At 34.3% G+C, this 12,389-nt stretch overlaps 1 protein-coding gene across 2 annotated transcripts in view; it reads left to right on the top strand.

Moving 5' to 3' along the window:
* The window catches only part of SLIT2 (slit guidance ligand 2), a 358,526-nt gene that overhangs the window by 291,355 nt on the left and 54,782 nt on the right, over positions 1-12,389 (top strand). For both annotated transcript variants that reach the window (XM_003364734.5, XM_001498194.7), the window contains 4 exons: positions 2,276-2,347; positions 2,861-2,932; positions 4,491-4,562; positions 7,479-7,642. In XM_003364734.5, the coding sequence (XP_003364782.1) occupies positions 2,276-2,347; positions 2,861-2,932; positions 4,491-4,562; positions 7,479-7,642 (380 nt within the window). The remainder of the gene's footprint in view (positions 1-2,275; positions 2,348-2,860; positions 2,933-4,490; positions 4,563-7,478; positions 7,643-12,389) is intronic.

Genomic DNA, 12,389 nt, shown 5'->3' with positions numbered 1-12,389 from the left:
CTGAAAATGTATTTGAAATCTAGTTTATTAGGTTTTATTCTCTTATATAAAATACATTATGAATTAAGTTATGGGCTTCCAGTATTAAAATCTATTTTCTAAAATCCGTAGTTACTTACACAGCATTTAAGTAAACTTGTCAAAGATGCAGACATTTGGGGTATAAATTTCAAAACATTGAATTATTTTTTAATTTGGTTTGATGTCCTCCTAAAATAACATATTTTTTTGGTAACGTATGTAAACAGTTTTTGCCATCTTTAAGTTGTGAATACAAGATGATATTTAAACATACCAACATTTCAATAAGGTTATGTGCACACTGTTTAAAAATATGTATAATCTTACTATATATAATGTCACACAGCGTAGCTAGGTTAGTAGTTGATAAAACTTCTCACAAAACAAAAAATTAGCAACGATAGTGGATGTAAAGGGAAATGCTTTATCTTTAGTTTAAATCTATCTGATTTTAGAGTAAATATGACTAGTCGGCTTAGGAGGTGGATTTCTAGTATTCCTAGAATAAGGAGGTTTATTCCTAACTAGTGAATTCTAGAAACTTAGGTAGCAGAAAAATGTTACATTTCTCAATGTATGCTTTATCCTAGGCAGATGGAGGTTAGCTAAAATGCTGTTGATCATTTTTAGTTTTCCTTAAAAGTATGGGAAAATCAAACGCTTTGTAAATGTGTGTAAGACTGTTTAAATGACGAAAGATTAAATTAAGAAAAGAGAGAATGTCTTCTAAAAGGTCTTATTCTGCCTCTCGTTATTTATTTAATAGCAGCAAAAACTGATTACATACATTTTCTTCGGTTAAATAAACCATTAAATTGCTGCAATTTCCAAAGGGTCACTTCAGCAGAATTGGGTCATTTGTGGGACAGCATGTGATTATTTAAAACCAGTTTGGAAATGAAAAATGAGAATTTGTAGATCCAGAAATGCTTTTACTAATGATTCCTTATGCAACTCTAGGCAAGTAACTTCTGCTAACATAGATATATTTATTTATTTTTAAAGTTTTGGTATAGTAATTCTGCAGCTAAGAAGATAAGGGATTATAAAGCTCCTATAACATTCCTACCATTTTCACAATTTTATTGGTTCATTTTACTGATATTTTGGTATTTTAATGAAGAAACGGCTAATCTTAAGCTTTTCTGAATCTTTCATTTATTCATCTACTTTGCTTCAGAAAAAACAGTGAATATAAATACACACACATAAAGGAACATAAATTATGACCCATAATCTTCTGTTTATTCATGAATCTTCCTTTTATTCATATATTTGGCATTTTGCTTTAGAACAAAATTAGTGAATTTATACATATTTACTAATGTGTGTCACATTGTCATATAAAGGTGAGTGTGAATGTGTATATATTCACTAATTTTTTTCTAAAACAAAATGCAAAATATACATGTCATTTTGTATTATTAGATTACATTATATATTATATTATTATATTGTATTTATAATATATATTATATGTCATATTATATATATCTCATATATATTATATATAATAAAAATAAGGTCAAGTTCACTGAATATAAATTACAACCCATAGTACAAAGTACCCATTAATAGCCGTTTAGCATTGGTAAAAAATCCACATTTACTTATCATTCATTAAACAGATATTTACTGAAGACCTACTATTTGCCAGTGACTTTGCTCAGGGCAAAGTTTTAATGATGGCATTGTTTTTAATGATGGCATTGTGAGTGTAATTAAATGAGGCATTCTTTCAATATTCAAATTTACATATGTCTATCAGTCAGTGTATGTATCAATGACAAGGAAGTATGTGTAAGCAATGGAACTTTCAAGAGCAAAGGTTTATTTCTCACTCATAAAATGTGTCTGTTGTGAGTGCCTCCGCAGTCTCTGCTCCAGGACCTGATAACAGGTGTGGGCTCTCTGTGGACCATCACAGGTCTTGCAGGGAAGAAAGCAGAGGGATATGGAAAAAGTGAGCTCCTTCTGAAGCTCTGTTCTGAAGTGAAGCTGGCACTGCTGCCCACACTTCATCAGCCAAAGCAAGGCATGTGGTCACTTCTAATTTCAACAGGCAAGGGTGTGAATAATTATGAATAACATTACAGTCTACCCCAGAGAGTTACCCAGTGTTTTGCTATTTTCAGATAAAAGCTGAGTGTTAACAATCTGCTGTGAACAAGAAGATCTTTCTCTTTCTAAGAATCACTAATATTTCAATTTCTGTGGTAACAGCAGACTCCATTTCTTTCTTTTTCCATTTTAGAGACTTAAGTAACAACCGAATAAGCACCCTTTCTAATCAGAGCTTCAGCAACATGACCCAGCTCCTCACCTTGTGAGTGTGAATGTGTGGTACTGAATATTTATTAATTCACTGGACAAAATGCATTTTCTAGGCCCTGGACATTCCTGGTAAACAAGACAGAGAGAGTCTCTGCCCTCAAGGAATGTAAATACTGTTGGGAGAAACAGACAAATAAAACCTCAATAAACAGACAAATACAGATATTATAAAAAGTATTGGGCTCTGTAAAAGAAACAAAGAACAGTTTTTGTTTGTGGTGGAGCTGGGAGAGATCCTTAAGGCAGACCTCTGAGGAAAGTCACTTGGGGGGCGGGGGCTGGGCATAGTTGAGGCATCAGCCTTGGAAGCATTCTAGACCATATTTAGAAATAAATATGTTGTATTAGTGAAACTACAGAAAGATTAAAAATATGTACTATGCATCAATATTCTCAATTTATAAGATGCTTAAATAGCTCTTTTCTTAACTGCTTTGCTTTAAAAATGACATTTGGCCATTATGGTATACCTGAGTAAAACAAATTGGCTTACTTGTGCTTTCAGAATTCTTAGTTACAACCGTTTGAGATGTATTCCTCCTCGAACCTTCGATGGATTGAAGTCTCTCAGATTACTGTAAGCATTTTATGTTCAAAACACTTCTTTTCTCAGTGATCTGAGAAATAATAATTTAACTTTAATAATTTAATAATTTAACTGCTTTGTTGATTCTTGAGTATTTTTAGATATTTGCATTAGGATTTACTACAAATTTGGAAGTAGGAAAATTGTATCTTATTGTATCATTGCTCAACAGCTTTTATTTGAACAACATAATTTTCTCTTTCGTAACAAGGTGCTGTAGTCATTTATTTGATTATATAAATATTAAGATGTATGTTTCATATAGATCCAACTAATTTTGAAAGAAGTATAGGAAATTTTAATTTCTTTAAAAATTACATAACACAGAAATACATTTTTGCCATTAAAAATATATTTTAAAGTATATGAAATAAAACATGATCCTCAGTCCCAATCCCTTCCCCTAGAATCAACAGTTAAATAGTTGGATGTTCTTTTCTGGTCCTTTTTATATGCAATTTTTTGTATACTGATATATGTATGTCCCTGGCTATATAACTTTTAAAAACCATAAATAAGATTTGTTCTTGTTCTACCTTTGGCTATTTTTATTTAACAACATGCTTTAGCCTATTTCCTTCCATTCCATCACATAAAAAGATTCCTCAACTGTTTAACTGGTATAGAGTATTCCATAGGATGAAGGAACTATAACTTATTTAATCGTCCTCATCTCTACTATCATTTGGTTTGATTCCAAATTTTAATTCTTCTACACAGTGCTGGAGTGAACATCCTACACGTTCATCTTACTGTCAAGTATATCGCGAGAATACCAGAAGTAACTGTCAAGTTGTCCCCCAAAAGAGGATTTTGTCAATTTACAAATTTATTTTCTAGCAATTCTATTTTAATAGAGTACCTGTTTCAAAGCACGCTTGAAAATATTGAATATTATTAATCCTTTCATTTTCATCATATGAAAGATTGAACATTATTTTCTATTCCTGTTTTAATTGCAATTCCAATTACTAGAGTATTTGAGTATATTTTGCTTGTTTAGTGAGCATTTGTGCTTCTTATTCAATAAGCCTGATCATATCATTTTCCATCTTCTGTTGGGTATTTTGTCTTTTCCTTGTTAACATACATATCTTTGTGCATCCACTACTTGACTTCTAAGTTTGCAACTCCTTTTACAGAATTATTCCTTGTGTCTTTCATATTATGGATATATTTTATGTTGTCAAAAATTTATCACTCTTTTCCTTTGTGGTTCCTGAGTTTTATATAATGCTTTTGAAAGCCTTTCCCATCCCATGTTTATAAAAAGGAGCTCTTCTATATTTTCTTTTAATACATTTTAGTTTTATTTTTACGTTTAACTCTTCAACCTAGAATTTATTTTACACATATTATATGAGGTAGAAACTAACTTTTTACTTTTACAGATATATACCCAGTTGTACCAAGACTATTTATTGAATAGATCATCTATTCTGCACTGATTTAAAATGCTTATTATAAACTAAATTCTCATACATGCATGGGAATTTTCTTGAACTCTCTGAAATGTGGGAAATTTAATTCTGCTTTTTTTCGCTTTTAGTTCTTTACATGGAAATGACATTTCTGTTGTGCCTGAAGGTGCCTTCAACGATCTTTCTGCATTATCACACCTGTGAGTACCTAGTTCACGAAGGTGGGTTTAGAGTCAAACTCTCCCTGGCAAGTGAGTTTGGAACAAACAGACCTCTGCCACCCTTTTACTGTAACATCGTAAGATGTGATTGGTTCCATTTTTAAAGAAAAGCTCAAGATTTTCAATCGAGATATGATACCCTCTACAAGGTAGCCTTAATTTTATCCTTTTGGCTCTTACTCCCCATTATTTGAGTTCTCTTTGCTTAGCTAAAATGATCTCTTCTTACAAACACGGCTCCTCAACTTCCCAGCCTATGCCTTTTCTCTTAATGTTCTCTGATTCTAGAATATCAGCTCCCCTTCAGTTAGATCTGCCCAAACCCTACATTTCCAAGTGACCTCTCAGGTATCGAGTCCTCCGTGAAGCGTATCCTGACTTGATCAAACTGGATTCATTTATTGAGCAAATATTACTCAGCTTTGATATGGCACCATGCAGAAATAAATTAGAGAGATTCAAGACTTTGCAATGTGGTAGGGGGAAACAGCTAAATCCTCATTTTGGGTAAATGTTTTTCCTTTGTGTTCTCTCTCCTAGCAGCCTGTTTGTACCTCTGTATTTCTTGGAAATGCAATAAAACAATTTAAAAATGTGTGATAAAAGGAGTCCAAAAAACTGTGTTGGCTCAAATTCCATTATTTTGAGTTGTAGTGTTAAGACCATGGCAAAACTGGAAGAAGTTCAGACAGCAGCCCTAGAATCCAAAGCCTTGGAGGGTCAGGCTGAGTTTGGCATCACCTGATGGCGCTCACCTGCTTCAGCTTAAGTATCAGTGTCCATTGGCTCCAAGTTCCCCAACAGAGGTTGCTGCCGTATTATCTCCTGGCTTTGCCCTCCCCCTCCAAAACCCACTAAACCCCATGAAGATAAGAAGTTTAGAAAAGTGAGACAGGGGGATTGGCAGAGGCAGGAGGCAGTAGTCAATCATGCTGTATCTGAATGTGCCTTTTGGGGACTCTGTTATCAATCTAGGTATTTTGCATATCTGACACACTGTTTGGTGTGTACTGTTAATATCCCTTCCTCTAAACTGTTAGGTCCCAGGAGGCAAGACCTTCACTTTTCCATGTGTAAGCCTCAGCCCCTACTGAAAGTCAACATCAAGGCAACCCCCTGCAAACTCTGTGGATGTCATTTGCCTGAGAGAAAATGTGAATGAGGTCCCTAGCTCAGGGTTGCAGGGCTGCCATACTGTCTGGCAAAGAATGGAGCATAGAGGAGAAAGTGGCCATTCTGCTAGTGTGGGGGTGGTTTATCAGAAAAGGCTGCCTAGGAAAGGTGCTGCTTGAGTCAAGCAGAACTTTCCTTTATGTGCCACTCCCTCCTAACTCCTGCCTCTAGAGTGAAAGCCATTTGAGTCTTCTTTGTCCTGTGTCCTGTTCTGTCATGTATTTCATTTATACATTTATCTTTTACTCCCTAGATCATATCAGCTCCATTCACTTTTTCCGCTGAGCCCCCATGCAAGGGCTTAGCAAATGTCAGTAGAGATGAGATCAAATTATTCAAAAATATCATTTTGCTCATTTTTAATTTAGAAGGGTTTGAATATGACAGACACATGAGCATAATATTTTACACTCCAATTCTTGGTTAGAGTTGGGCATTAAAACTGCTACAACATAAAGTATTATGGTTTTACAAGTGTATTTTGGGGTTTCCTGATAAAAGAATAAGATAGTTTTGCTTAGACGGTAGACCTAGAAGAATTACTAATCACAAGTTAAATATAAATCAGAATTAATCAGTTTTTTAAATGCTACTTTGTGCATCTACTACTTGTGCCCAAACTTGGCAAGTTTGCCAACTCTTTTTGCTGAGGAAGATTTGCCCTGAGGTAACATATGTGGCCAATCTTCCTCTTTTTGTATGTGAACCACCACGACAGCGTGGCTGCTGACAGACGAGTGGCTTAGGTCTGCACCCAGGAACTGAACCTGGGCCACCGAAGCAGAGCATAACGAACTTGACCGCTAGAGCACCAGGGCTGGCCCTCTGGCATTAATTTCTTAATCTGTAAATGGATTATTAGTAGTATTGACCTCATAGACTTGCTATTTAGGATAAAATGAAGTAATTCATGTAAATGGCTTTGCACAGTTCCTGCATATTATAATGGTGCAATAAGTGTTACTTATTATATTGATTACTCTCCCTGTCACTACCTGCCTATGTGAGTAGGAACCAGAGTTCCAGCTGAAAGACGTTGTAAAGGGAGACACCAAGCGAAGGTCAAGATCAGCTCTGGTGGACTAACTTTATGTATATTTATTATTTCGTGCCCCTTCTTATCTTCATGCCTTTGTACTTACTGGTCTTTTACTCTGAAACATCCTTCCCAACTTTATCCACCTACTTGAATCTAACTATCTAAAAGTGTAGACTTTTTAAATCACCAGTCCTCCAGAACGGTCACCTTCAGTTGACAGTCATCTTGTAAAAACTTCTACCATAACACTCCTAATGACAATTATTTTAATGTATGAGTGTATGTTATACGTTAATCTCCTTTTCAGAATAATGTGTTATTCATATTTGGGTCCCCAGAATCTAGAATAGCGACTGGGTTTTCAGTAAATAATTGGTGAATGAAAGAAGTGTTAATCTGTACTTAGGTATGCTTGCACTCAATATGCACCTGTCTCTGCAAATGTAAAGAGACCTTGTAAAGCCCGGATGAGTGTTAACACTATTGACAACTCACTAAATCTCAGATGCACATAATTCAGGAAAATGGGGAATCCCCAATGTCTCCATTTTCTTCTAAATTATAATCATCAAGAAATCTATAGAGATTTTCTACTAAGCATCGGTTTGGGTTATGTTCCCTTAGGAAATAACAGTACTTCCGTACTTTTGTGTGTGTGTGCTTTTGTGGTGTTGTTTTTCCAGAGCAATTGGAGCCAACCCTCTTTACTGTGATTGTAACATGCAGTGGTTATCCGACTGGGTAAAGTCAGAATATAAAGAACCGGGAATTGCTCGCTGTGCTGGCCCTGGAGAAATGGCAGATAAACTGTTACTCACAACTCCCTCCAAAAAATTTACATGTCAAGGTATGGCTTTTAATCATTTCTACTTCTGTAAATAAATATTCGCAGTGTTAATTTCAAAAGGAAAAGGAAACCATTTGCCCCTAGGCCTCAAAGTTATAGCTGAAAAGCCCCAACAAACAATTCCTGTTTCCACCCATGCTTGGACAAGACCTAGGAGCCCAAGTAAAGAACTAGGTTTTTCAAATAAATCTCAGAAATAGTCCTTTGGAAATGACTACATTTTCTTTAAAATGTATGAAGAAATGAAGAGTGCACGATTTCTGGAACTTCCTCTCATAGCCTCTAACAAGTGAAATGTTTTGCTTTTGCCTTGTCTGAACGTGTGCCCTGCTCCTAGGGCTGCCAGGGCCCTGTGGCTTCCTGATGGCAGGTAAGGAGAAACAAGCCCTCCCCAGTGTTCAGGCCAAACCTCAGACTTGCCTCCTGTGCTGCGCTCTTCCTGTGTTAATGTGGCTATTTCTTCCTTGTTCTTATCCCTCTTTTTCCCTCTGTTTTATGTATCTGTGAATTCAAAATAGTGTCTTAGTAACAAATCTTCTCTTCTCTTGTTACAAGAGTAGTATATGCCCAACATAGAAAATCTAAAGAAAAGGAAAATGTGAACAATAAGAAACATTCTGTTTCTGCAAGAACTAAAATTAACCGTTAATCACAATAACCTAGAGATAACCACTATTAAGCTTGTTTCACATATCTTTCCATTTTTTCCAGTCAAATATATGGGTTTATGTTCCTTACCACAAATGAGATAGAAGGTTGCTATGATTCTTAATTTGTAAATGTTTAAAGAGGACCGCTCATAATTATTAGATGGAGAAGAGAAATTCTTGAAAATTCTAAGTGTATAATCAGTAAATGTTTGTTAAACATGTTTTATGTGTAAAACAAAATCCCAGGTATTGAAGAGCATAGAGAAGCTTACAGTATGGCCTTGTCTTCCAAGGCTTGCAGACCTGGCAGAAAATATAAGCTTTCGACGCTCAAACGTTTAGGTAGGATACACGTATCTAAGTAGGTAATATTAGGCAGTGGGACATAGCCTGGGCTAAATCCCATCTTTGCGTTTCAGTAGTTATGTAACTTTGATTTAGTAGCTTAACCAGGCTGTGCCTCAGTTTCCTCATGTGTAAGCAGAAGTGATGATTGTATGTACCTGGTAAGAGTTTTGTTAAGATTAGATGAATTACTATATGCGGAATCTAAAGAAAAGAAAAAAACTGATTTTATAGGAACAGAATAGAATAAAGGTTGCCAGAGACTGAGGGGAAGGGGAAATGGGGAGATGCAGGTCAAAGAGTACAAACTTTCAGTGAAGAATAAATGCTGATGATCTAATGCACAGCGTGGTGACTATAATTAATAATATGGTGTTGTACACTTGAAAGTAGCTGAGAGCAGATCTTAAGCGTAAAAAAAAAAAGGAGTTAACTGTATGAGGTGATGGACATGTTAATTATCTTGCTCTTAGTAATTATTCCACAATGTAAATGTATGTCAAATCTCACACTGTACACTTTAAATATACACAATTATATTTGTCAATTATTCCTCAATAAAGTTGGAAAAAAAATAGTTAATAATGTAAAACGTGCTGTCTCATATGCAGTAAGCACCCAGTATGTTAGCTGCTAATTTTATTATAACATTGCTTTTCAAAACACTAACAAAAAAATGATGTGAGACACTCCATGATTTATTGATAAAAGAAAGAATTTTCAAAAACTATATTCCCTCCAAACACTTTGAAGTTGACATCTAATTTTTTTCATAGCTATAAATGGTTGCAAAAGATGTAATTTGCAGCACATTGTAAATATTGACATTTTAAAATAAGACTCTTCCATTATTGTTTTAAATGTATTTGATGGAATCTAAATATTACAGCTAATTTTAAAAGAGACAAAAACAAGATTCTCTATAACATTTTATATTGTTCTTTTCCCTTGAACTTCTGTTTTTCCCCTTTAATTCCTATTTCCAGTACCTCAGAGAATTGCATCATTCTTTACTATAAAAAAAAGCATATAATTTGAATGTTTAAAATTTCCTGCCACCAAAAGTCTGTGAGTTTCTAAAGTTTTCTTTGAATTGTTGCCATTAATAATCATGCATCATTGTTGAGACAGTATAATTATTTATCAGTATTTTACTATTTTTATTAAAAATCAAAAATGAAGTTTTATTGAAGATGCCTCTCTGGGATTATGTACATTGATTGCAAGAGACTTTTCAAATAACCAATATTTTAAAATTGTCCTTTTGTGACCCCAGATGTTTCCTTGGGGCAGTGCCCCATGGTAAATTTCTGGTGGGCTAAGAGATATACTGTTCTTTTGTGAAGTGGAGATGATTGTCAAAGGGGAGATAGGGAAGGAGACACTGGCATAAAAGCTTACTCTTAGGCATGTTATTGGGCAGATTGGTTTTAGAAAGATTATATGGGGAAGTTGAGAAACTACAAACTGACTGTGTCCCCCTTCTCTGTAGCCCGGGATACTTGTACCTCATGTCAAAAAATGCTGGTGCTTATCTGTATTTCTTAAAATGTAGAGTTCACTGGAGATATTTCTTGAAAAAAAAAATTTTACAATAACACAAATTTGAGAAAAGCTACATACTTATATTCTATTCTTAGAGCATCATGGTATACGTTAATTTATTAAAGGTTCTCAGAAGTCCAATACACATTTATATACATACATAGATGTCTCTTTAACTCATGATTTAGCTAACTAATTTGACCTTTTATCATTTAATGACTGTAGCATCTCATATACTTAGTGTAACATGAAATATATTTGAGGCAAAATTGGTCTAGATCAGTGCTACCTGATAGAACTTTCTACAATGACAGTGTTCTGTATCTGTGCTATCCAATATGGTAGCCACTAGCCACATGTGGTTGTTGAAATGTAGTTTATACAATTGAGAAAGTGAATTTTTAATTTTCTGTAATTTAAACTTAAATAGCCACATGTAGATAGTGGCTGCCATATTGGATAGCACAGTTGCTACAAGGGCTCAGAGGAAGAAATTGTGTCGGAGGAGAGTGTTGTGAAAGACTTAGTGCAAGTGTCTAAGCCAGCTGTTTGGACAAGCAGACAAGTATGAGGACAGCACTACAGGTGGGTGGAAGTACAGGAGCAGAGCTGTGCTGTAGGAAAATGCTGGAACTCTGGCAGTTCAGTATTAACTAAGTTATCAAATCAACAGATTATTTCAAGGTATATCCTAAACTGGGTAGCAGACTGCGTGGGTGTAGGCCAGTTGGCAAGAAGTGTAGACATTCAGAACTCAACAAATATAGTGTAATTGCATTTAGCAGACTTTAATATCTGCTCAGTTTTTCTATACCTTAATATAATTTTAGTGATAGCAAACGTTGAAACTCATAATGCCCTTTGATAGCATTTCTCGCCATTTGTCAAAATATTGTGAAGTTTCATTGTCTTAAGACTCTGGTAGTTCAAACTTTATGACAATTCAAACTGAATCTTTGCCAATACTACTGCTGCTACTACTAATAATAATAATTATAGCAATAATAATAACAGTTAACTTCAATTGAGCAGTTTGCATTGTGCTGAGAATTCTACAGAAATTTTTATCTCTTTTAATCTTTACATCATTCTTGTAGTAGGCACTATTATTTCCCCGTTTGAGAGATGAAAATGTAATTTAGAGAGATTGAGTCTCTGCGATGCTAAATGAAAGAGCCAGAATTTGAACCTTGACTCTCTGCCTCCAGGGTTTACCACTACTTTATAATTTTCAATAAAAATATTCTCCAAACAAATTATCAATATAAAAAGAATGCCACCCTACTATTGAAACATACTTAGAAAATAATAGTTTTGAAGCACTCTGGCATGCTTTGCTGAAATATTTTCATAATAAATGGATTAGTAGAAAGCCAAGTATTCTAATTTATTAATTAAAATAATTCACTCTAGGAAATCTACTGAGTATTGTGTTTTTGAGCTTACATTCTTTATGAGCTTGAAAGCAGTAAAATGCTGCTGCTTTAAATATTTTATACTTTGTTTTTATATTTTAATTAACTTTTCCCATAGTTATGCCAGTTTAACGTGTTTTATTTTATTTGCGAAAAGCATGTAAGTACATTCTTCTAATATTGTGGTTTGTAGATTTGTAATTTAAAATTACAGCAGGAAGATGAATATTCCTTGTTTGAAGACATGTTTACATAGCTATGTAATAATTTGAATGCTTCCTCTTCTAGGAAAGGCTATGCTATTATTTTGAGTAATTAATTATTTCAATACAATTTTTATCCTGCATCTTCAGACTATTTTCTTTATAGTATAACCTCATAGTTTCAGTATACAACAGAAATAAATGTACTGGATGAAGCAGGTCATCAAAGCATATTTAATTAATACTCAGATTAAAGTATTTTTGAATGGGAAGCAGATGGTCATGACTTGTCTTTATAACCCAAATGTCCTGTCCTCATCTTTTAAATATCAGGTGAAATTAGAATGATCAAGCAGTCTGCAATAAAACAGAGGTTTTTGCCCTCTCCAGGTTTTCATTGAAAAAGTCAGCATGGAATTTAGAATATTGTTAACTTCTAGTATTCCCTTTGTTGCTCTTGGTTCAAGAAGATTTAGCTATACAGACAACTAAATTATTCATTTTTAACTTGACAGGTATTTATTAAATACTTAAATGTGCTAAGGAGTGAACAGTATAATGGAAATGAATGATACATTCCTTCTTTTAT

Source organism: Equus caballus, chromosome 3 (assembly GCF_041296265.1).
Source record: "Equus caballus isolate H_3958 breed thoroughbred chromosome 3, TB-T2T, whole genome shotgun sequence".
In the NCBI taxonomy this organism is placed as follows: domain Eukaryota; kingdom Metazoa; phylum Chordata; class Mammalia; order Perissodactyla; family Equidae; genus Equus; species Equus caballus.
This window is presented reverse-complemented; position numbering and strand designations above follow the sequence as displayed.